At 57.1% G+C, this 24,961-nt stretch overlaps 4 protein-coding genes across 4 annotated transcripts; all 4 read left to right on the top strand.

The window, feature by feature from the left end:
* Positions 1-4,088: 4,088 nt before the first annotated feature.
* Positions 4,089-16,352, top strand: LBRM_32_4170 (conserved hypothetical protein; the record flags this gene model as incomplete). The annotated part of the gene is made up of 1 exon (XM_001567715.2): positions 4,089-16,352. The coding sequence occupies one exon, from the start codon at positions 4,089-4,091 to the stop codon at positions 16,350-16,352; it is 12,264 nt and encodes a 4,087-aa protein (XP_001567765.2).
* A 1,319-nt stretch (positions 16,353-17,671) lies between these two features.
* On the top strand, positions 17,672-19,342 carry LBRM_32_4180 (conserved hypothetical protein; the record flags this gene model as incomplete). The annotated part of the gene is made up of 1 exon (XM_001567716.1): positions 17,672-19,342. One exon carries the CDS (start codon positions 17,672-17,674, stop codon positions 19,340-19,342), a length of 1,671 nt encoding a protein of 556 aa, XP_001567766.1.
* An 883-nt stretch (positions 19,343-20,225) lies between these two features.
* Positions 20,226-23,210, top strand: LBRM_32_4190 (conserved hypothetical protein; the record flags this gene model as incomplete). The annotated part of the gene is made up of 1 exon (XM_001567717.2): positions 20,226-23,210. The coding sequence occupies one exon, from the start codon at positions 20,226-20,228 to the stop codon at positions 23,208-23,210; it is 2,985 nt and encodes a 994-aa protein (XP_001567767.1).
* An 830-nt stretch (positions 23,211-24,040) lies between these two features.
* On the top strand, positions 24,041-24,598 carry LBRM_32_4200 (conserved hypothetical protein; the record flags this gene model as incomplete). The annotated part of the gene is made up of 1 exon (XM_001567718.1): positions 24,041-24,598. One exon carries the CDS (start codon positions 24,041-24,043, stop codon positions 24,596-24,598), a length of 558 nt encoding a protein of 185 aa, XP_001567768.1.
* Between the last annotated feature and the right edge of the window lie 363 nt (positions 24,599-24,961).

Consider the following 24,961-nt stretch of genomic DNA (forward strand, 5'->3'; position numbering starts at 1 on the left):
GCATGTGCGAGCGTGCGTCTCACGCCATGGCACCTGTTCTGCACATCTCATCAGCGACTTTGGTGATGTCTTATTGAATGTCAACAACTTCGTACCGTTTCCTTTGCCTTCTGCTGCTTCTCCAATTCGTTATTTGCTCATTCACACGGGACGCCGCTGCGTCCCCGTAGCCTCAGCAGGTGTCATTGTCTTATATTTTGCTTATACGAACAGAGAAGTGGAAGAAAAGATGGTCTGAGTGACCTGCTGGCTGGTGGTGTACGTCGTTGCGTACATCGCCAAGTGGCTCTACCGGCTCTTCAATGGTCCTGCAGTCGAAGACAGCAAGAACGATAAGAAGCTGGCGTTGGTTGACAATTCTGATGCGTGTGAGGGTGATACCTGATCTTTGCTATTCAATCGCGGCGGCAAGGAATCTCCACCCCCCTCGCCTGCGTAAGGTGGCTGTGGCGACGATGCTATTTCCTCCAGATGGTGATGTGTGAACACGCGTCTGTCCGCGCAGCGCGTCTGCGACATGTAGCGCTACACCCATACATGAATAAGATCGACATACACACCCATGCACGGACCGAAGTGTGTTTCAGCACTTCTACGTGCCTGCAGAAACACTGAATGGATGTAGAATCACCCCCCCCTCCCCCCCGAACAGGCCAAACCTTTCAGGATGTGGAATGAGGTTAGAGACCGAAGGGAGAAGAGACGAAGGGAGGTGCTCCGTTAGCATGTTCTCCTTCTTCTTGTAGAGAACAACGTAGCTCGTCATAGTTGATGGGTGCTGTGCTCTCCAGTCGAACCTCGTGCGCTGCTCTGTAGCTTCGGCGTCTTGTGAGGGGGGGGGAGGAAGGGGTGCGAGTGCTTGTGTGTAGTCTCTTGTGTATGTATGCTTCTCTCGCTGGGTATGAGAGAGAGTGTGTGTGTCTGCGCGCACTTATTCTATGACGTGTCATGTTGGAACCGCAGGATTCATGATGCTGAATGTATGCGCGATGCAATGCTGCCGTGACACACGCTGACACATATCTGTAGGTACGAACGCCCCCACAAGGGCAGAAAATCGAAGTGCAGAGTACGTAATGGAGGGAGGGCAAGTACACAGGCAGAAAGAGACGTGAAGAAGAGAGCACAAGCGGAGAAGAGGGTTGAGGCAGGTACTGGTGAGGACAGGGGAAAGGTCAAGTATGCCCAGGTTCTCTTTGTGGTCACACTGCCGTCAACGGCGGATGTTCTGAAACTGCGCATTTCCTGGCTACTTTGCCCTTGAAGAGTGCCCCCGCAATCACGAAAACTGTGTGGTGGCTGCGGCCAATCAACTGACCGGCAGTAGTGCACTTGGCGCATCTCTCTCCCCTCCCACTGGTGATCTTGCTTCTCCCATTTCATGTTGTGTGAGCTGTTCTCCTTTTCACTCTGCTTGCGTCCGTCGTGTGTGCTGATCTGCCTTTTCTCTCCTCTATTCCGTTTTTTTTATTTGGTAGACGTTCCTCACGCCGTCTCCAATACTTTGCTTCTCTTTATTGGTGTTTGCCTGTGGGCAACTGTGCACTCCCCGGCAGGTACCTATGGTGCCAAAAGGAGAGAAGGGGAAGCAGGTTGTCCCCTCACCCCCGGGCCCCATCTTTTCCCCTTTGATTGAGCTTCCGCTATATGGTCTGTGCGGTGTGCTTTCCTATCCTCACTTGTCCTTCTCTCTTGAGTGTCGGCTGTGTTTTTTTTTTTTCTACTTTTAGGTGCTGTTCTCTTCTCACATGGGGTGGGGCCCACATTCACTGCGAGGGCGAGAGCGGGAGTTCGTGACACCATGCTTACGCGTCTGTTTCTCTTCGGCGCCCCTGAAGATCACACAGTCTCTCTCTCTCTCCCTCCCTCGAGGTGAATGCGGGGTGATGTTTCTTTCCCTCCTTGAGTGAATTTACTTTTGAGGCACTTGTGCGACGTGATGTGCGACAGGAAAAAAAAGGCTGGAAAACACAAACAAACCATGCAGAGGCGGGTACTCCTGGTACCACGACATATACACCCATCACTGTGTTCGTAGGCCTGTTTAACTCATGCCCGAGATAGACGGAGTACCACGGGCAGGATTGCTTGCGCCAACTCACCACATATGCATTTCATATCATTCCGCTGTGCACTACGGTAGCGAAGGGGAGAGGCGTTGGTCAACTTGATGCTGCGTGCTTTGTTATGATTTCCTGTTAGTTTGCACCCTACACTGCGCAGTAACATTTTTCTTCTCCACTGTCAATGTCCTTCTCTACTGTGTGCTTCTGCCTTTATCGATGCGCGCGTCTGATTCGTATTCCGGTGTGGTGCCTACCTCTCATTCCCACCTTCTCCCCTGCCACCGCGTGCGTGCCTCTGTGCCACTGCACTCCTCTCCCTTCTTAGGGTTATTTCAGTTTAGTTCCTTTTCTACCTTCTCTAACCCAAACGCACCTATACAAGCAGCGACGTTTTCCTCTTCCTTTTCCTCCCCAGACGCCTCTTCCCTAGGACACACTGTCGGGGAGACGGGCAGTCGGGTGGCGACGCACCGCTCTACGGCTCGACACAGCACGTGCACTGACGCGTTCCTGACAGAAGAGGGAGACGTAAGGAAAATTGCCTTCGCGGTCTCGCTGCACCAACCAAAAGGAACGGCAACAAGGGCAATCCAAAGCATCGAGAGGGCGGCGCCTGTATTTTCCCTCCTCTCTGTGCCCCTCTCGTGGCTCGCACTTTCGCTCACCACCTGCATTCCTCCTTCGGTGTGCGTCCTTGAGCGTGTCTTCACACGGCCTCTCTCCTTTTCTGGCCCGCGTGCTCTCGTGCGCTCGCCTCTGTCCTCTCCACTGAGGGCGACTCCATATGTCCCCCCCCCCCCCCACACACACACACTTTCTCTTGCCTACTAGCAGCACCTTTGGCCTGCCTTGACTGTTGTCTATGTGCTCCGAACTCACCACCACAGTGAGGAGAGAAAAAAAAGAGCTGCAGGGGAGGCGCGTTCGGTACAGCAAAAGTCCCACTCAGCTACACGGTTTGTGCTGCAGGAAGGGGGGGGGGCGGTCACGACAGACAGACGCCCTGGTTTCTTCCCCATTTCTCGCTTCTCTTGCTGTTTTCCCCTCGACCACCTCTCATTCCCCCGCCACCCTCCCCCCCATTGCCGCAACTGAGGGCGCATTGGCAGAGGCCAGGAGAAGAGAGGTGCGATTGCCCCTTTATCGTGCACTTTGAGCTCTCACTCACTCACGTCTTTGGGGACAAAGGCGGCGGGGGGAGGAGGGCATTAATCTGCGCGCTGCTCTCCGCGTTGAGAGAGGTCGATAGTTTCTCAGCTTGGGTAGCTTCCTTTACTCGCACCTCACAGTTTTTGAGGCCCTTCACTGCACGAGTTTTCCTCTTCCCCTTTCCGCCCTTCCTCTCCTCCCCCCTCTCTAGGCCGCACTGCTAGCGGAGAGCGCGACCCCCGATCGCTCGAGATGTAGCCACTTGGACAGAAGTAATCTCATTTTCTCTTCTCCGTCACCCCCTGTTTGCTGCGGCTCCGTCGTAGCGTTCAGATTTTCCGTCAGTCACCGCTTTATTTCCCTTCTTTTAATCACTACCGAGGGTCAAAGAAGCCAGACTGGGTGAGACGAGCCATCGTGGTCGATTGCACTGTGTAAAGGGACACCCGCAGACACTAGCGCACACCGGCGCCGGGGAGAACACGTTCCTGTCCTCCTTTCCTTCCCATTGGCAGTGTTGGACATTTTGTGTCACGCCCACCCTCTCTTGCCCTTTGCCCCCCTTTCTCTCTGCAGTGGACAAGCTTATTTGTATCGCTGCACCGACACGTGCCTGGACACTACCGGAATCACCGAAGTATCCTGCGTGTGGCTGTTGTAGTTCACCTTGGTGCATGTGTAGTTGCGGCGATGAGTTTTGCAGGCATCGACAGTTGGATCGGCCCCTTGCCGGGGCTGCAAAGCACGCCCCGGCCTCAGATCACCCTGCTTGGCGATACTGCGACGACCACGAGAGACACCGACACTGTGCCTGCGCGGTCCACGACGTATGAGGCACAGTACGCGGAGTGCGAGGCGTACCAGAAGGGCACCATGTACATGCAAGACTCAAGCGGCGAGAGCAAAAACTTGGTGGAGCTGGACACCGTGCCCCTCTCGCAGCTCTATGCAGCAGGGTATCGTATGTATCGCAAAAAACATCAGGCGGATCCAAAACAGAGCTTAGCTCTGCCTACCGCCCCCCCAGACTTCGACGGTGATGCCCCGATGGATCCCCAGACGATTGTTCGGCACGTGCGCAGCCTCGCCAATGCCTATAACAGCGTCACTCCGACCCCGTCACCATTCCTCATATACGAGCAGGTAATCCTTGATGCGAAAGATGCCCTCAAGGCAACAACAGAGGAGTCCAACCAGAGCACTGTTCAGCGAAACGATGACGGGTGCAACTCGCCGGCTTCCCACACCGCGGAGAACTCGATGGATGACCTTTTTATTTACTCCTCTACCTTCCGCTCGCAGCTACAATCCGACGCACTAATGATGTCTGTGAGCCTTTTGAATGGTATGCAGTCGCACGTGCGCTCATTGCAGCTGTTGTATCAGCGTCTCTTGTCCGATGTCAACCTCGCCCGCGCGCTGGCGCCGTCTGTTGTGAGCGAGTTGCTCACTCAGCTGGACATCTCCGTCAAGGAGACGACGCCGCCGTCGGCGCAGGTGATGGAGCAGTGCGCCATTGCAGGGCTACTAGTCGGACGGCGTCATCAACTGAACGAGGTACTGCGCTACACTGACGTTCTAGAGCAGCTCACCATCGCCTCTTCTAGCATTGTTCCAGTAGCGGTCCCGCACGCGCGCGAGATTGCGCAGTCCTTCTCACTTCATGCTGCGGCCATCTGTCCCATCACCTCCCCGATCGACTGCTTCCAAGATGAGCCCATCAAGATGAAGATGGTGCTCGGTGAGGGTACAGGTGTGCAGAGGTTTTGTGTGAGCCCCAACCAGCAGTATCTCGCCACAGTCGGAGCGCAAAGGGTAACGATGCTACACCTTTCGACTGGCTCCTTGCACGCGGAGCGGGAGCTGCCAGAGGTGGTGACCGGCTGCTGGAATGTGACGTTTTCCGAGGACTCGACGCACCTGGTCTGCACTGATGCGAGCGGACTGCACCACGCTGTCCTTACAACAGACCTCGCAACGAAGGAGGATCGCACGACGGAGTGCGTGTCGCTGGTGACGAACTATCGCAAAGGTGTGCTGGAGACGACGCCGGCGCCGTTCCTGCCATCCGGGTCCACTGCGTCGCTGCATATGCTCGAGTCCACTGTCAAGGCCTGCGTCGCCTCCTTCAGCCGCCCCTTACCGGACTCGGTGGACTGCTTTTCCCTCTGCGCGCACGCGTACAGCGATTGCTCTGGCACACTCATTCGCATCGTTCCAGACACCGGGGAGGCCCTCTCGGTAGAGTTGAGTGGTAGCTTGCTGCGGTTGCGACAGGGCTCCACTGTGTGTCAAGGTGTGCTGCCCTCCACCAGCCAGTGGTACTTCCTTCACGTACATTGGAGCAAAGGTGTATGGGCCGTCAGCGTCAATTTCTCCATCGTCGAGCTGAGTGGACCACACTACACGCAGTCGCAGACGATGAAGATCAGAATGGTCGAGTGCCTGCGCTGCTCCGGTCATTTCGGGTCCATGGCGGTCTGGGTCGGGGCGAACGGCCCGGCGACGGTACGTCGGTTCTTCCGAGAAAGGGTCGTGGACAGCTCTGTGACGCCGCTGTTTGTGCTCCCCATGGACGAAGGTACAGGAGTGTGGCTGAAAGAGACGGTGGGACGCCAATGCGTGCCACTGAACATCAAGCTCTTCACATGGGACTCTTCTGTGGTGGTGCCGGTCGCCACGACGAGCCGCTTTGCTGTGCCGCTGGACGAGTGGGTTCTCCTGTCCGGCCGGGTGCTGAAGAGCGCGTACCGCCTTTTCCTCGTGCTGCCACCACTAGAGAAAGGCTCCGACGATCTTGTGGCGGAGGTGGACCGCGAGGGCAATCAAATTGTGCGGGTGTATCAGTGCCCACGCTCGTGCAGCGAGAACGCGTACGCCATGCTTAGCGACGAGTCTGAGCTACTCGTCTATCAGCAGCGCTTTTCCACCTTCAGCTCTGTCCGCCTCTTTACCCGCCGCCGAATGGAGAAGGAGTTGGCATTGTGCAACCCAAATGGGTCGTGCCCGCCTGTCGACTCAGCGCCGTGGCTCTTGCAGCAAATATACCGCTGCATCTACACTGAGAGCTACGAACTGGAGCGCATTCTCCCTGAAAACTCTCCGCTGTCCTTTGGCACACTTCGTTCGTTGGCCCAGGCTCTGCGGCAAGTGAAGCCGCTCACGCCACCGCTGAAGGTTTTGGCGTTCATGTCGCTGACTTTGGTGCATTTCCGTCGTCTTGCTACGCTTAATGACACCCGCATTGCGGACATTGCCGCATCGCTGAAGACGTCGTGCAGCGCCATCATGATGCTCTTCACGGAGAAGACATTCTTGGAGGTGACACACAAGCTCTACCAAGTCGCGACCGCGTGGTCCCTCACTGTCGAAGACCAGGCAGAGATGCTTCTGCGGATGAACTCCGGCGAGCACACCGATCTGCAGTGGAGCTACTTCTCTCGTGAGCGCGTCTACACCGTCATTCATCACATTGTGCAGCACCGTCCAGAAGACGTTGTATCAGCTGCAAAGAATCTGCTGCACCAGTGTGAGCGGGAGGTTGCCAGCGATGCCGGCGAACTGAAGCCGGCAACGCATCTTATGACGTCTTTCGTGCTTGCCGTCATGACTACCCTGCCCTCACACGCCGCGTGCAAATCGGAGGCGTACGTGAGCCAGCTTCTGGAGCTGTTTGTCGACTACATGTGTCGCTGCAAGTCCCTCTTCACCCCTGCACGAGTCGACGAGCAGTCGAACTCAGTCCTCCTCACCGGCGTGCTGCCGATCTTCGTGACTGTGGCGAGTGTGTTCCCGGCAGCTGTGTCTGTTGAGACCCAAGAGCATCTGCTGGAGCTGTATAATCGCCTGTGGGCGGTTCAGGCGAGTCCAAAGCAGGTGGTAGCCTTCTCTACCCACGAGGCGTACGACATGTACGTGTCGAACAAGGAGGACACCGGCATCTGGCGCCTGTTTCTTGACTTCTCCACCGCACGAAGCGTCTCACTCATCAAGGAGGTCAGCAGTCCACCCGTATTTGTGACGCAGTCGGATGCATCGAATGGTAGGCCTGACAACACGGTATTGGACGAGACGAGCACCTTCAAGAAGTTGGACGGTGGCGAACTTCACATTCACGGCAGAGGTGAAAACAGCTTTACGGCCATCGCACAGTACGAGTTTGTGCTGGATGTTTCCCTGGCCTCCGTAATGCGGGAGGCAATCTTGCAAGTGCTGCTGGCCGCCGCTGCGCAGCTCATGGAGAAGCCGCCGACGTCGTCTGAGGTTGTCATTGCACCGTTGTTTCGCTACGGGCTCACCACAAGTGTGTTGGCGGCTCACAACGTCGAGGTGCGCGGTGTAACGCACGAAAACCTCTTCGATTTTCCGCTGCGCGTTCTGGAGGACAGGGACGAGGGCAAGGAGTTTGTGGATGAGGTGAGCAAGGCAATGCGGGGGTCCATTGTTCCTTCAATGCGTCCCGCTATCCGCGCGCTGCTATCGATCCTTCTGCATTGCGGACTAACACGCGGACAAGCGGAGGACGAGCTGAAGCTGCGATGGTTCAGCGGAGAGTGGAGCACAAAGCTTCAGGGCGCCACAAAGGAGGAAACAATCGTCTTCCTCACATCGCTGGCGCGATGGATGACGGAGTGCGTTTTCTTCGAGGGAGACGGCACGACACCGATGTTTGGCCGCCGCACCTCGATTCGGCTCGAGAGCTCCCTGAACGGATCGAGGTCACTCTCAGAGCGGCGGGGATCGACGAGCTCGCGCCGAAGTGTCGTGAAGCTGTCCTCGCAGAATGACTCTCTGGAGCAGGTGCGCTTGTTGCTGGTGAAGGGGATTACGCCGCTCAGGATTCAGGAAGACTTGATCAGTCGTGCGCGCGCGGCGCAGAACATCGAAAAAGGCCTTCAGTTGCTCTCACGTCTGGTGCAGGTCAACCCGGCCGGACTGACAGAGGACTTCATGACGAAAGTGCTGCGCGTACTATGGGCCTTCACCTGCACTGACGACTGCCAGCACTTCATGGAAGTGCTGCGCGGCGCTGGGGTCGATGCGGAGATGGCTGTACGTCGCGCCTTCCACGGCGTGCTCCACAGCTTTTTCGCGGTACTCAAGAACTCGTCGAACGCGGTTGGGTACCGCGCTGCCCTGACACAGGAGGCTTTCCAAGGGCGTGCGCTCATGCTCTTTCATGCCATCTTGTGCCTCCCATGGGATGAGGCGGACTGTGAAGACTTCAAGCGCAGCTTTGAGACGGAGAATGACATTCTAAAGTTCTTGGAGAGCCAGATGGGCTCGCCAACAGCGCTGGCGGCGCTAACGTCACCGTGGCGACTACGGCACGAAGCAGCTCGCTCCGCTGAGGACATGACAGTGGTTCAGGAGCAAGCGGTGCGGACGGGGCTCCTCAGCGCGGCCGATTTCACTTCCCTTAGCCGTGTCTTTCCAAACGGCTTTTCTGTCGTCATTCCCACAATTCAAACGGCACGGTCGCAGTTTGGGGTGGCGATGGAGAAGGGCTCTGGCGCCGCCGTGCTGGTGCGCGCTGACGAGGGGTGGCAGCTAAACTGGAAGGAGGGGGTCCCGCGGGTTTATTACTACGAGGTAAAGATCAACTCTCCCATTGGCAAGTTTGACGTGGGCGTACAGCTGCCCCGCACGGAGCTTGCCGTCCGCGGCGAGGACCTCTTTTTCTCCTACAGCAGCCTGGGCGACGTTAACTGGGGTGAGCAGGCGCAGCTGCCGCCTTTCACGGAGGGGGACACCGTTGGCTGCGGTATCGTAGCCACTTCGCGTCTTCTGTTCTACACACTCAATGGCCGCTTTCTCTCCTTTGCGGGTGGCGTCAGCGTGTCCACTAATGTCACTGCCGATAGCGCACTACTGTACCCTGTCATCTCCTTCGACGATGGAAGCATGGTGCGCATCGCAGTGAACTTTGGCACGATGCCTTTCGCATATGACTACCGCCAGCTACACCCGGCTCTGACGATCGCCAAAGGTCCGACTTGGTATCGCATCACTTCCACCGCGGAGATGGTGCTTCACCATCTGACGGCTCGTGTGTGCGCTGTGCAGGAGTCGAAGAGCCACAGCGCCCGTGGCGCGCTGACGCAGGTGTGCAATGTGGTGTGTCGCCATGTGAACAGCGTCACGTCATCACTCATGAACATTGGCATTGGCGGCTCCTCGAATAGCAGCTCAACGACGCGCGTGCAGCAGGCTGTGGCGCTAAGCGTCGCAGAGCACTCGATCATGGTGCTCATTTCCATCATTCGGCACATTGCCACGCACGGTATTCTACCGAGTGAGCACATCAGCAACATGGTATTCGACGCCGTGTCCATTCTTATGCTGCTGCCACTGCATTCTGTCCAGATCGCAACCATTGGCCTGCTGCCGGACGTGATTGTGCACGTCAGAGAAGTCCCCGACAGCAAGACTGCCGGGAACTTGGTGTCTACGCTTTTCGAGAACGCTACCTGCGCCACCGATTGCGAGGACGTCATCCCGTTCGTACCGATGTGGTGCGAGTGCGACGCGAGCGCTATGGCAATCGTGAACGTGCAGCACGCACACATGCTACCCGACGCGCAGCGCAGCATTGTGCTGGGCAACGTGCTTCCCCGCACTGGAATGGTGTCCTTCTCTGTCAAGGTGACGAGGCGCAACATGTCGAAGGGGCACTCACTGAAGGGTGGTTATTTTATCGGAGTCTCTGTGGCAAGGCTCAGCCCGCTGACGCCGACGAGCAACTCGCAGAGCTGGAAGGCTGTGAACCCGCCCATTGTGTGGGCAATCCAGGACACATCGCCACAGCTACCGCATGCCACAAACCCCACCGTCAAGCTCAACAACTTCCAGCGCACCTTTGGCAACGCCGACTCCATTCGTGTCGTGGTGGATCGCGACAAGCGATGCATCGACTTCTACCGTGAGGGTGAGTTCCTCAAGACGCTCTTCAGCGACATTCCAGAGGACACTGACCTGGTGCCGTTTGTGCAGCTCTACAACGATGACGCCGCCGCGGCGATTAGTGCCGGCACGATGACAGCCCCAATCACCGGGCCAACACTCCTCGGTGTGGTTTCGGTCGACGTGCTGCGCTCTATGCTGACCCTTGACCCCTTCCAAGACCTCGTTGCAGAGCGTCTATGTGAGGAGCTGAGTCTGCAGCAGTTCCCCAAGGTGACGCTCTCGATCTTCAAGAGCGTGCCAGACCCACGTCTGCTGCAGCTACGCAGCTCTGCGGGAGAGGAAGTGACAGTGACGGTGTCGCGGCTGAATGATTTGCGCTGCAAGTTCGCTCTTGGGGGCAAAACAAACTACGAGCATCTCTGTAACATGCGCACGCCAGCCAAGCCGCGCACGGTGTGCACCTTCGACACTGTTCTGCCGACCTCGCGTCTGACGGGACTGTCGCGCTGCATTGGCCACCTCATCGCCGCTGCAGAGCGCATGGTGATGCCACGCATCACGACTGAGGCGCTCTGCTGCACTGAGCAGGAGGACCGCTGCAGGGTTGTGCTGGAGGAGAAGGATCACTGGGACTTCCTCTTTCACGGGCTGCGCGTGGGCAGCTTCATCACGGTGTTGCGTCGGCTGCCCTCCATCGCCGCCATGCACACGCCGCCGATCCCGCACGACTACACGTTCTCCGCGGCGCTCTCCAACCCGGGATTTTCAATGCCTTCGCACTACTGCGGGCGCCTGGCGACAGTGCCGAATGGCGCAAAAGGGGTCTCCACGCCGTTCATCGCGATCGCAGAGCCGTCCATTCCGACTGGGGCAAAGCTTAGCATCCGATGCCAGCTGATTCGCGGCAATCAAGGCCAGATCCTCGGTGGGGGGTACTACTTTGGCGTTTGCACGTCGACCTTTCACTGGAAACACAAGGACTTGAATGCGCACACAGCCGAGGTGTGGGCACTGCATGATATGGATGACTCACCCTGGCGACTGCGCCACCTGCGCACCGACGCTTCGTTTCTGGTGGCAGCGGAGCCGCGCTGCATTATTGTCAGTGGCGACACCATTCGACTTTACATTGACCGCGCCGCGCGCACTATACATGCCTTTCGAACGCCGGTGAATGGAGAGGAGATGCCTCTCGGTCTCATCTTTGACAACCTACCGATCGACGGTGTGCTGTACCCTTTTGTGAACCTCTTCAACACGGACGCGGTGGCCGTCTTACTGCCCTCCAACAGCACCGCGCCAGCTATTCGTCTTCCTTGCCAGAAGCTTCAGTACGCGCTCTGCACTACTGACGAACGTAAGGGGTGTGACGGGTGCAACTCGAACCTTGCCGATACGAGGGTGTCCGGCTGCTGGTTTAAGTGCAACGAGTGCGCTGACTACACGCTCTGCTCGAACTGCTTCTTGACGTGTGTTCACTCGAACCATAGCTTCACCATGATGGATGGCTCGCCGATTGCCTACTCGACCACCACACCTGCTACGGTCGAGCGTGGCACGGAGGTGACAATACCAGCCGCAACGGTCATGTACCTGCGTAGCAGCGGGTGCCGCATGCTTGAGGCGAAGATGAACTGTGTCGTTGAGGCGGTAGAGGACAACGCTTTCTGCGTCTGGGGACTCCTCGGCCAAGGTGACTCGGAGTCTTTCTCTGCTGTAATTGACACCGTCGACGGAACCCCTCTCTCACCGGATGCGCCGGTGTTTGTGGGGCTTGGCCCCGCACAGGAGATTGTCCAGTCGACGCGCGATAAGCTGCGCGACAAGTGCCTCGCGAACGTTTCTACCATTGCGACGTACTGCAGCGACCCGTCGCTGAGGCAGCCGCTGGAGAATCGCAGCAGAGACCCGTACGGGTTCAAGCGCGGCTCACGCATCACCCTCACGTACGACGCCGTCGCAGGTAGGATCGCCATCTCGCGCGACTGGGTCGTGGTTGGCACAAAGTCTGTGGCGCTGAAGGATAGCGAGAGCACCGTGCAGCCGATCGGCTGCTTTGTGCTGTTGGGCAAGAAGGGTACCACCGCTTCTATCTTCCCAGAGCGCGCGTGCACGTTGACGACGACGGTGGAGGATGTGAGTGGGAATATTCTCAAGACAGTCGGCCGAGACGGTAGCGTTTGGTTTGTGACACGCGAGAATTGTCGCCTTCCGTTGACCCCGTGCCGCGGCCTGTATCAGAAGAGCAGCTTGGGGTACGTCTTGATGGACCAACGTCTCGCCCAGTGCCGCCGGAAGAGCTCGGACAATCGCCTTATCCAGGTGCAGGTGCTGGAGACAGAGGAGGTGGTGTCGGTGCCGGCGCTTCACTACCTCATCAACGAGAGTTGCGCCATCTCCGAAGAGTGGTTCCTCTGCCGGCGTGACCGCAACGAGGGCGCAACGGTGGAGGAAGGGTTTGTCCTGTCTCGCCTCCTCCTCATCCTCTCGTGTCTATGCGAGAACGAATCCCTCTCCCACCTCGTCTCATTCCATCAGGAGCGGCTGCTCAGCATGACGAAGCGCTTAGCCACAGTCCACATTGAGAACGACGCGCCGGTCGAGTTTCTAGACGAAATTCGTGCTTCCGTCGCCTCCACCGCTAACCGGCGGCGGTGGGCTCTGGAGAAGCGGCGCATTGCTGCGTTTGTGCCAGTCCTCAATACAGACGAGCGCAAGCGACGGTTTCGCAACGGAACCCTCCTGCACACGATCGACGGCGGAGACATCTTGGAGGTGACGTTCCGGCGCGGCGAGGTACTTACGGTGCGCAACACGCGCGACGAGTCGGTGTCAAAGGTGTCCTATCGGAGCTGCGTGCCGCTGAAGCAGTGTGGGGGGCGGCCCTGGTACACTCAGCAGAACGGGCTGCCGTGCAGTCTTTATGAGCACACGGTGCGCCTCAGCGATCCCGCCACGGCCTCCGAGAGCGTGCCGCTTCAGGACGAGTGGGTGGGTGAGGTAGTCTTCACACGTGCCGCCAAGTCGCTTACAGTGTCGCTTGCACCATCCGGTATCGGTCGCGCCGACATTGCGCAAGGCACAACTGAGGAGACGCGGTTGATTGTGGTGTATGAGCACAATAGGTACTCTCGTGTGGTGCGCCTCTTCATGCTTCTCTATAACGCCGACCTGCAGTGCAGGCTTGAACAGTTCGTGGCCAGCAGCGGTGAAGGAGGGCGGGGGCTGGCGCGTGGGTATGAGGAGGTGATCGACTTTCTCAGCAACGCCGCCGCGTCTGTGCACGACAAACCGGTGGCGGCTGGGCCAGACGTGTACTTCAGCATGATGGGCTTTCTCGACGCGGAGGGCCTGCGACTGAAGGGTGTCTTCCAATGCCACCAAAGCAAAGGCGGTCTCTTCACCCTGAACTCGTGTCGTCGATTTGTTCTGCTCTCGTCGGTGTCAGATCGGTGGGCCGTGGAGCCACTGCCAAACTGCCTCGATGCGTCGATTCCCCCGGCGCCGCATCGCGATATGCGGGAGTCCACCCACCGTCTTGTCGTGCTGTTGGCGCGCCACTTATACCTTGTCACCTGCAGTGAGATCGAGCGCAGGCCCGCCGATTTCCTCGACCATATTTTTGTCTTCATCAACCACCCGCTTGCCGACACGCTCGTGTGCAAGGGCAGCGGCATCCATCAGCTGAGTGTGATGCTGAGCGAGGTGAACATACGCATCACCGACCCCAGCGTGCAGCCGTGGGATGTCATCTCGCTTGCCCGTCTCGCGATCAAGAGCCTCTTGCTACGCCCCGAGACGATCAACAACGTGCGGGAGCACTTATTGTGGGACTGCCTGCATGGTGTTGTGACGGCGGCCCACCGCTGCGGTCGCTACCACCGCCATGAGCTGCTTCGAAGCATCACCACCTTTGTACAGACGAGGCTGCAGTACACTAGCATCTATCAGCAGCTCTTCTCTACGCTGTTTTCGTACGTGGAGCGGTGGATGGTGGCGCTGCCGGAGGCTAAAGAGGTGAAAAAAGACATCGCAGCAGGCGTTGACCTCCTGCTTGTCCTCGGCAGTCCATTGGACGAACAGGTGCGCAAGATCCCCGTAGCTCCTCTGCAGTGCCTCATCGATATGTGGCAGTCTGTGACAGCCGATGTGGCGCTCCCGCGCGTCGTGGATGAGCTTCACCTGGCTATCAACCCAGAAAGTCCCCCAATAGACACACTCTGCACCTTTGGTGACTACGTACGACAGGAGCTTAAGGTGGGAAAAGTGCGGAGTACGTGCGGCACGACCGGAAAGGGGCATTACTACTACGAAGTGACGCTGCCGGACCGCATCACATCAGCCTACGCGGTCGGCTGGGGAACGGCGGTGCACAACGAGGTGCCAGGGCAGCACGTAGGGAGCGACCGCAACAGCTTCGCGTACAATGGTACCGACATCAACACCCGAGATGGGAAGGAGGAGTACAAGATCCAGACGGAGAGCATCCCTGGCACTGTTGTGGGGTGTCTGCTCAACACGGAGGAGCGGACGGCGGCTTGGTCCCTGAACGGGGTGCTGGGTCCTTTCATCTCGATTCCTATCGCCTTCACGAGCAATACGCCACTCTTCGCTTTTGCCTCGATCGGCACGTGCAGCGGCATGAAGGTGCGACTGCGTGCAAACGAGTTTGAGTACGCGCCAGACGGCTACACCGATCTTTCCGGCCGTTTTGCGCGTCCACTCGTGGACAGCTACAACCGCGGCCAGCGGAGCGTGATGGACCGGCAGTCCTATGCATTCTACTCACAGCTTGCTTCCTTTCTCTCTGACGTGGAGAAATACCTGGACGACCAGTCGGTGCAAAACTACAGCACTTCTATGTCGCAGTTGCCCGAGGATCCGTACAGGCTATTCGTGCACACCTATCCGCTGCTTCAGTTGTACCCCCCGTCCGCGCTGCAGAAATTTGCGCAAGTGATTGCGGTGACAGAAAGCTGCATGGCCACAGCGAACAACTTCGTTGACCTGGACGAGGAAACTGTCACAGGGACGCTGTCGCAGGCCTTTCTGTCGATGAAGGGGCTTGTCCGCCGCTCCTTTCGACAGCGTCTGCTGGTGACCGTAGCCCCGCTTGAGGCGGTGAGCACGGCCCCCACGATCTTCGTGCGCGTAACGGATCTGTACTCCAGTCTACCGCGCACCACGGAGAGTGCGCTACGGTACTCCATTCTCGCGCAGCTGTACAGGCAAATCGGATTTTTAACGGAGGAACAGTGGGTGGTGTCACCGCTTTTCAAGGTGAACCTGCACATCAGCGGCTCCGGCCACATCCCGGTCGACATGGGTGGTCCGTACCGGCAGCTGTGGACCTTCCTGGCATTCGAGATGATGCAGCACCCTGACAAGTGCTACCCCAACTCTGATTTCCATCGAAACCCCCTGTTTGTGTTTGTGAATAATTCGCAGCGCATTTCACTGGTGCCGGATAGCCAGGCAAACTCCATCTACGATCTCAACCTCTTCACCTTCTTCGGCAAGATCATGGGGCACTCGGCGCGTGCCAAGACCCCACTCGACATCGACTTTTCGCCGTTTTTCTGGAAGTTTCTGGTTGACGATGAGCTGACGATCAAAGATTTTTATACCCACGTAGACAGTGTCGTGGAGGCCACTGTGAAAGATGACAACTTCCTCTTGAGTGGCGTTGCAGACGAGCTGATCCCCGGCTTTGCGGAAAGCGTTGAGTGGCTGGACAACGACGATAGCGACGAGGTGGCCGCACAGCAGCGGCGCACCATTGCCGAACGTTGCCTCGTGCACTCGATGGATGAGCAGCTTAACGCTATCCGTAGCGGCCTCTGGAAAACACTCTCGCGCCGCGTTGTGCGATGTCTCTCGTGGCGGGACCTAGAAAATTTGGTATGTGGTGAAACGAATCTCACACTGCCCGATTTGCAAAAGTACATCCGCGTGCAGTTGACTGGGAGTCGCGAAGCACACTTCTGGCAAATTGTTGAACAGCTCTCGATGGAGCAGAGAGCTTCGCTGATCTGCTTTGCCTCTGGTCAGCGCCGCCTGCCTCTTATCCGGCCCATCATGGTGGCTGAGAACAACGAAAGCGTCGACCACCTTCCCCGCGCTCAGGCATGCGGGTCACTGATAACCATTCCGCAGTACACCTCGCTGGATATGTTCAAGGAGAAGCTCCTTGTGGCGCTTCAGCACCAGATGGAGATGGAGCTGGCGTGATTGCTCGTGTGGCTGCGCACCGATGCGCGTTTTACTTTTGTACAGCCCTCCCCCCACGAGGCACTGGCGCCACTGAGTTCCTCCGGCGCCATTATTGTTTTTTTTTTTTTGCTTTCTGTTGGATCCAACACCCTCCACACGCAGTGTGGCACTGCCGCTGTTGCTGCAACGGCACGTGTGTCGTTTTTTGTTTTCCGCTGCGTGCTTCTCTTGTGTGCCGCTCAAGCTGCGCTCGCCTCTCTTTTCACGTTAGTTGTTCACGTGGGTGAAAGAATGGCATGAAGGGAACACGCTGGAAACGACGCGCTGATTTCACTGCTCTAATCACCGTTTGCACATGATGTACATACATGCAGTTTGTGGTGCAGACGCGTGCACGCATCAGCACGGCAAACGATCTGAGCGCCGCCCCTAGACCTTATCCTTCTTGTAGTTGCTTTTCGAGTTGTGAATTTTTTTTTGCTGGACTGTCGTGCATCGCCTCCTTATGTGCTTTTCCCCCTTTTTGATGTCGTATACCTTTCATGGCAGAGTCAGTGGGGCTCTGTTGCACTTTTTCTCTGTGTTGCATCCTTTCGTTGCTGGGGTTTGGTTGGCTGGTTGATAGTGCACATACGTGCGCCCGTGTTCTCTTCCTTGGTGCACTTCTTCACTGTTAAGCGGCTTTTGCTCTTCTCTTTGCCAGCCCCTTTCTCATCATTCGCGCCCTTCTGTCGTTCTCTTTTTATGCGGCGGGTGCACTTGTGCGCCACTGCTCCAGGGAGGAAGCGGGAGGAGCTCATAGATGGCGTTGTCGCTCTCGTATGCATACTGACTTGCACCCACGTGAGCCACAGCACCAAGCCTCCGCTAGTAAACGAAAAAAAAATGTGAACCATGTTAACCGATCACGGAGAGCTCACCCCATTGCTGTAGCTAGTCAATCTCCTGCGCTCATTGTGTTCTTTGTGGGGCATCCACAAACCCTCACGCGCGCCTGGAAGCGCCTCGTCATGCTCTGCGGCGACTGACAACCTACTTAGCAGGCTACTAGCCAGTGCTGTGCCCGCTACCCTCACACTCTAGCGTCCTTTCCCAGACGCCATTCCCCACCTCTATACATGCGCACCACCTTCACGTCTATCCTTACTACCTGCGTTCTCCTACGGCGTTGCGTTTTTTTTTTTTTCAGTTTTCCCTACTTCTTTTCTCAACCCTCATTCCGGCTCCCATGCGTGCTGCACGGAGGTTCTTCTTTGTGTAGCCACCAAGTCTTGTCGCCATCTGTTGGCGCTCACGTGGCGCATGGAATAGAGGAGCGATTGCTCGCACCTACTCAGATGCCTGCACGCTTCACTTCTAGCGCCCCTCCACCATTTGTACTTGCGGCTAGCAGAGCGCAGTCGTGGGTAGATGTCCTCCGAGCGTACTCCAAGTGCTGCGGCTATCTACATGGAGTGTATCACCCCACGCCTGTGGAGCTGAAGCACGGTCTCTCGTACATGCCAGACGCACGGAGTACGTCCTTGTTCTACTATGGTGTCATCAAGACACCAATAACTTCTGTTACTCCGGAGAAGAGTCTCGTCCTTGCGGTACTGAAGCGATACAAGGACTGTGGAAGCGTTGCCGCGCTTCGGCGCGTTATTGAGGAAGATGTGAACAGCTCAACTTTGGAGGGTGCGCGAGCGAAGCTTGCGTTGGCGTCCACTGCTGCACTTTGGGAGGCTGCCCTCGAGACCTTGCTGAGTCACCCGCCGCTGATTAAAAGCACACTACAGCGCCGCGTCGTGCTCTCGGCCTTATGCAAGGGCAATCAGTGGCGCCTGGCTCTCGGTGTGTTGTACATGGAGCCTAAAGTTGATCTGCACCCCATCATGGTGCGGCCACTTGTTCGCTGCTTCGGCCGCCTGCAGAATCACCGCTCTGCGTTGCGGCTGACGGCGGCGGCCCTGGCCACCGGAAGCTCGATGAACATAGGGCTTCTCTCAGCGCTTTTACCGACACTTCAGGGGACGGGAAAGTGGCAGCTCGCTCTGCATGCAGCGCAGGAGCTGCACCTACTTTCCGCCACAAGAGCTGAGGCGCGCACCAACCTCTCGATTTACAATCAGCTGGTGGATTGTCTCTACGAAGCTGACGTCTACGCGGCGTTTTCTCTTGACGATGTCGTGCAACAAACGGTAGATCGAATGCGTCCCCGAGCATCAGAGGAGACACGCATGGCGACCAGAGCACCGCAGTTTCGAATGCACTCACCAGTAGAGATCTTTCAGCAGTTCCAGAGCGTGCTTATGGCACTGACGTGCGTATACAGTAAGGCCATGTGTGCGCCTCGGTGGTATTCTCGCTCCATCAGCGGGATTGTAGACAGTGCCCTGAAGGAGAACACAGTGTTAATTGTGCTTGACACAAACGTTTTGCTGCACTTAGTGCAGAAGCAATTACCCCTAGAGCACTTCTACGCATACATGAAGCAACTGTATCCAGATCTTCAACAGTACAGCTTTGCCACTGTTGTGGTGCCCTTCACTACTGTGTCCGAAGCTTACGCGTATATCTGGGGCCCGAAAGAGCACTTCCCCCTCAACGTGCGAAAACTGTTATGGTCGCGGGCGGTCAGCCTGCTCCAGCAACCGCATGTGTATGTCTTGTCCCTTGCGGGGGAGTATCCGTGTTCCTCCCTGAACATCATTCCGCGCCTTGCGTATCGGACAATGCCTGACAACGTTGCCGGTGCCTTTCATCAAGATCCTGACCTTCGAATCTTGAGCGTGTGTGCGGCGCTGCAGCATTACTTCCGGATCGCGAAGGTCACTGACAATTTGGGAGGCACAACGATCCCAATGGGTGTGGCCCTCTTCTCGCTACTCAAGTACCATGTTCGGCGCTATTGCAAGACAGTGAAGGGATGCTGCGTGGATCGCTTGCTCCTCTGCACCTTGGACAAGCGCATGTCACGCGGTGCTGTTCAGATGGGCATGCGGGTGTTTCCTTGCTTATTTCCTTAGGGTATCTCACCACGGTCTTTTCTGGTACACTTGTCTGCCTTCAGTGCACCTGTGAGGTGGACGTTGAGGGCTGGTGCGGCCCCGGCGTCTGTCCTGGATGACCTGCTCACTTCTCTTTTTTAATCCATGTTTGTGATTCTCTCTCGCTGCACCGATACATCGCACAAACTGAGTGTCAGTGAGCTGATGCTGCTGCCCCCACCCTTCCCCCCTCTTGGACACCGCCACTGTCTTCACAGCGCCTACCTGGAGGTCTCATCTGTCTTTCTCTCTCCAGTTCACACAATAACATCAACGAATGAGACCTTTCAAAGTCGCAATGCGGTGCACTGAGGTGGAGCGAAAATGCTGCCGTGAGCCGCTCCCGCACTGTTTCCGCTTTCTGCTACCATTGCATGTGTGCCTCATACACCCTCTACCGGAGAAGAGAGAGTGAGGCGGCACGCATACACGCTTACAGGCGGCTCGCCTGGGGCGCGTATTACAGCAAATCGTCGTGTGGCACTCGCTGACTTTTCTCCCAAGAGCCACATCTCACCATTGATGTCGGGCGTCGATTTACCTCTCTCTCCTTCTCAGCGAAAAAGAAAGAGGACGCACGTGTGCTTTTGAGCGTCCTGTGCGTATTCTTTTCCCTCTGCTGCTCTTCTGCTCTCCACCTCTCCTGAGGGTACATGCACTGCTCTCCACACCTCCCCTGCTGACCCATCCACTGTCACGCATGCACAAACTTTGAGAACAACAACATACAAAGGTCGTATTTCTGTCGCCGCCAGTGCAACTCTTCAGTACCTCTGCAACATCCACATGCTAGTGACACGCTGCACAGCCTGTGTTGCAACGCTTTATCTTCGGATTGAGCTGCTGAAGTCAGTTGCTGAGAATGTCTGAGATTGAAGATCTGGTGAGGCGCCTTCGCAGCCTGACCGGGTATGTGGTTGCGACTCCTGCACCGGCTCCAACTTCAGCTATTGTTGCCCCAGCAGAGAAGCAAGTCGGTGAGGAGAGTCTTCTTATCCTACAGCAGTCCCTAAGGCGCCACCCTTGCTTTGCAGTCTTTCACCTCTCACGAGCAGAGGTCAAGTGCGAGCTCCTAAAGCAGCTGGAGGATGCAGTGAAGACACCTCTTGCCATCGGGGATGATGTGCCAGAGGCGGTGACCTGGCGAGTCTTTATCAACAACGCGGCCGAGAAACTGGAGATGGAGCGACTCCATGGTGTCTTCAAGAATGCACGGCAGCGTATCCACGGTGCCAAGGACAAGCTCTTTTGCAGACTTGGCATCGACGACGCTCCTGTACTTGATCAGGTGGGAAACGGGTATGCTTGTCCCTGGAACGTGCTCACAATTCTGGAGAACGGGATCCTCTTCGGAGAGGGCGACTTTGCAGAGCAGGAAAAGACGCAGTTGGAAGTGCCAAACGCAACGGCGTCTATCCTGCAGAACACGGGGCGAGTGTACGCCAATACGTTTGACACAATGGCATGGCTGCATCTCCTTCACCAGATGATGTCATTCCCGGTATCTTCGGTGCGGACTGTATGGCACGCAGCACTGTACCACTTTCCCACCGCAGGACCCCTCGTTTGCACGTACGCTCGGCTGGAGATGGCCGCGCTCGCGAAGAAGACTCGGTTGGTGGCCTGCTGTAGCGAGACGGACACCAAAGACGTCTACGAGGGCTACCTTCGATTACTGAACGTGTTTTACCGCCATCTCCCCTTGGCGTTTTCCTGCGAGTTGTACTCGCTCTTCTTTTCTTTCGCAGCGGAGTATGTGCAGCCAGACAGCGCATCGCTTGATTTGCTGTACCGCACCTGCCTGCGCCGCGACGTTGGTATGTTACCGCAGAGCACATCGCTATGGGTGCAGTACCTGAACTGGCGCTCTGCATCCTTCCGCGATCACATGCGCCGCCGTGAGTGGCGCAAGCGGATGTACAACCGTATCCTCGCCATCCCTCTTGTCGGACTCGATGCCGTGAAGGATGAGTACGATATGTTTGTGGCCACAGAGTACCGCGGGCGGTTGGCCCCGGACGAGAGAATTGAGCTAGAGAAGCGGCTAGCGCGCGTCAAGACGGAGGCGGACGACCTGTCGCGACTCATGTACTTTTTCTACCCCACAGAATGGGCACCGGCGACCTCTACCCACGTGCAGTTTCCCTATACACTCTATCTGGCACGCCCCCTCACGATCGAAAGCCCAACGGCCTCGCTAAGCTTGAGAGAGTCGGTGCTGTCGCGCATTGAGATGGACTTGTGGAGCCTATGGTACACGCTCTTGCAGCGCGTTCACCGGCCGCTATTCCCTGGTGCTGGCGGAGAAGTTCTGCACTACAGTCGATGCCGCAGCTTTATGACCATGATGGCTTGCTTCTTTCCGCACCAGGTGACGCTGTGGATGGAGCTGGTCGACTTTTGCGTTTACCAGCAGCCACTGCTCTCCGACAAAGAGCGCTTTCAGAGCGTCGCGGCAGCGATTGACTTGGCCATTTTGTTTTCTCAGCAAGACGTGTGTGTACGACTTTTCGTGGCGCAAGTGTACCATACTGACCTCGGCGCAACCGAGATGGCGTTCCGGGAGGTGAAGGAGTCTCTGCTGCAGCTGCACGCGTGGCTGCTACAGTACGTGCGAAGTGACGAGGAGAGGTTTACGGCGAAGGAGGCGCTCGAGAAGCTGCAGCACATCACTGTGCTGGCAGTGAACTACATGCGCATGGGCAATACGCAGGAGAAGCCTGACCATCTCCGGTTAGTAGCGCGCTTTGTGATGCACCACGTCGAGTTTCTCTCGCTTACAATGGCTGCCCTGCGGAAGCTGCTAAAGTCCGGCGCTGTCGAAACGCCGGCGATGTTTCTGCATCCCTTTAACCTCTTCTGCTCCCACTGGATTTTGCTGGAACTTATCCGCAATCGTGCCGCCAGGAGTGCACTCGTCATTCTCCAGCAGTGGTGCGAGCATCTCAAGGTAATGCTGTTCGCAGGCAAGAACAAGGGATGGAGCTGCGAGGAGTGCGGCGTTGACGAGCTGGTGCTCGACGCCTGCGCCAACCTCCTCACGGCTGACCCGTCGCGTGGCGAGGAGGTGGAGGCGACCCTGGGCGAGCTAGAGGATGTGGCTAGGAGTGATGGACTTCAGTCTCGAAACTTCCTCTACGCTTCGCGTCAGCTGCGCCACCGCTTTTTTCTTCCCTGCAGGCTTCTAGCACAAGACGACACAAGTGACATCATGCTCACCGCGAAGTTGTTACTTCCGCATGCGGCTCCGCACCGCTACGACACCATTCAGTTTTCCTGCCCCTTACCTCAACGCCCGCTGCTTTTGCCGGGTGCCGAGACCGTGACGACGCCATCATTGGAGGACACTACCGCAACCCAGGATGCTCACCGCGACGAGGAGCAAGCTTCTCTTCCTACACCGGCTCATTCAGCACATACATTTCCCGAGGAAACGTTGTGGTCCTCGGTAGTGGGACTCCGCAATTTTAGCGCACCGGCTCGACCAAGATTTGACAAAACCCGCAGAGGGCCGTATCCTTCGCGCTTCTACGACAGGGCGGATGGTGCCAACAAGGAACTCCCAGCGGTGCCCACAGCTCCCCCAAGTCGACTCGCCATCGTCTCCGAGGCTGTGCAGCTTCCCACTCTGCTGGACTGCCTCACTTCTGTACGCGCGGGAACGGCAGAGGAGTCAGCTTCAGACGGAAAGTCTGCGACAAAGCTGCCCCCGCTGGAGCAGCTGGAGGAGTTCATCAGGCAATTGCCATCTGTCTACGAGTACAACCCTGATATGGAGGAAGACGGGCAGGATGTGTCCACGGACTGGGTGCTGCTGGCACTACTGAGTTGCGAGTCGTTGTCGTGATACTGGCGCTAACTCATAAGGAGTGGGTGACGACGGCGCATTCATGCATCGAAAGGGCGGACGAAGCAGGTGGTCAAGTGAAGGCCAGAGAGAGCCTACCAGTGCTCTAGTTCCCGTGTTCTCCCTCGTACACTGGTCAGCCTTAATGACGGCAAGAAGAACGCACGGCCCACCTCGGCAAAAAGGCATTACCACTGGGTACAGCGCCGAGGAAGACGGGCGGCAGAGCACCAGGAGTGCTATTCTCCTTTTAAGGGAACGCGTACAGGGTATTGTCCAGCAGCCTTGTCCTCTCTTCTTCTCGAAGCCCCACTGTCTTCGACTCACGCACTCACTGCGGCACGACTTCTTTCGTATCCTTCACGTATTTTTACACCCCCTACTGAATCTACTGTACTCGGGGGGGGGGGGGGGAGGGGAGTGCTCGGCGCCATTCGCAGTGCCAACGGACGCAGACACTTCCTCCCATTTTGGAAGGGACCACGCGTATCTGCAAGTGTGTCTCGCGTCTTGTGCTCTCTTCATACCCTGCGCATATGGATTTTTTCTGCACCTTCTCCGCCTCATCATCTTGGCACTTGAGCTGCCACCCTCTCATCTCCTGCGCTTCTCCCTCAGCTGAGCACTTCGTCTGCGTTTTGCACTTGTGCTTTCACTCCCACTCGCACAGCCTCTTCATCAGGGCAGGTCTGTCAGATTTGACAAAGGATCCCCTCTCTTCCAGAATACGCTGAAGCGCACCACCCTTACCCGCCCGCAAAACCACCATTGACGCTGCTACTTTTTGCTGTACAACTGCCTTTCCCCAACATTGCCGTGGATCACTCAGGATGCTTCGTCAGGTGTGCCTCCGAAAGGCACCAAAGGTAGAGCTGATTTCTCCCACACCGTCCGCGCCGATTCAGAACTTTGACTTGCAACCGATAGCCGCGTCTCTCCTGTACCGCAGACTGCTGAAGTTATATTTGCGCAAATTCGACACCGATACGAACACGATTGTTCGCGCATGGAAGCAGACCAAGTACGAGTTTTGGGTACACCGCAACGCGTCCAAGGAGGAGGCCGACCTGCTCAACATCAAGGGCCAGCAAGTGCTGGAGGCGATTCGCGCCGGTCTCGTGCCTGTGTACCACAACTCGAAAACAAATCAGATTTACTACAAGTACGACGCTGACACACTCAAAGCGGTGCACAATCACATAGACCCCGTGAGCGCTGAGGAGTTCCTTCGACGCTTCCACGACCGAATGGATTCAAGGGATGTCGAGGAGATACAGGCCACACTAAAGAAGCTCGGACGCTGGACAGGGCCCGACGAGCTCCGCAAGGAGGACCTCTTCCGCGTCAAAACAAAGCGAAAGGTCAAGTGCACTGACCCAGACGAATAAGAAGGACGCTGTTTTCGCGGAAAAAGAGCGGGAGAGTTATGTGTGCGTGGAGGGGTGCATTCTTTTTGGTTTCATCACATTTTGTGTTACACGCTGACGATGCCACCCACCTCACTGCGAGGTAGCCGGGGTGCAGTACCCCCCCCCCCCCCTCTCCCCGTTCTGTGGCATGGTAAAGTCAAGTAGCCCCCGCCTCTTTCCCCTACCCATGCTAAGAGGGGGAAACCACCTCTGCTGGTGACAGGGCCAAGCACGTACGACGCGCCTAGGTGAGAGCGACGTATCGCCACTGATGTCGGCGATTTGGTCCTGGATGGCGTTGCGTCGGCGAAGCCTCCGACCGTGAACACCGCTGCGCCATCC

The sequence above is a fragment of the Leishmania braziliensis genome, chromosome 32, assembly GCF_000002845.2.
Source record: "Leishmania braziliensis MHOM/BR/75/M2904 complete genome, chromosome 32".
NCBI classification, from domain to species: Eukaryota; Euglenozoa; class Kinetoplastea; order Trypanosomatida; family Trypanosomatidae; genus Leishmania; species Leishmania braziliensis.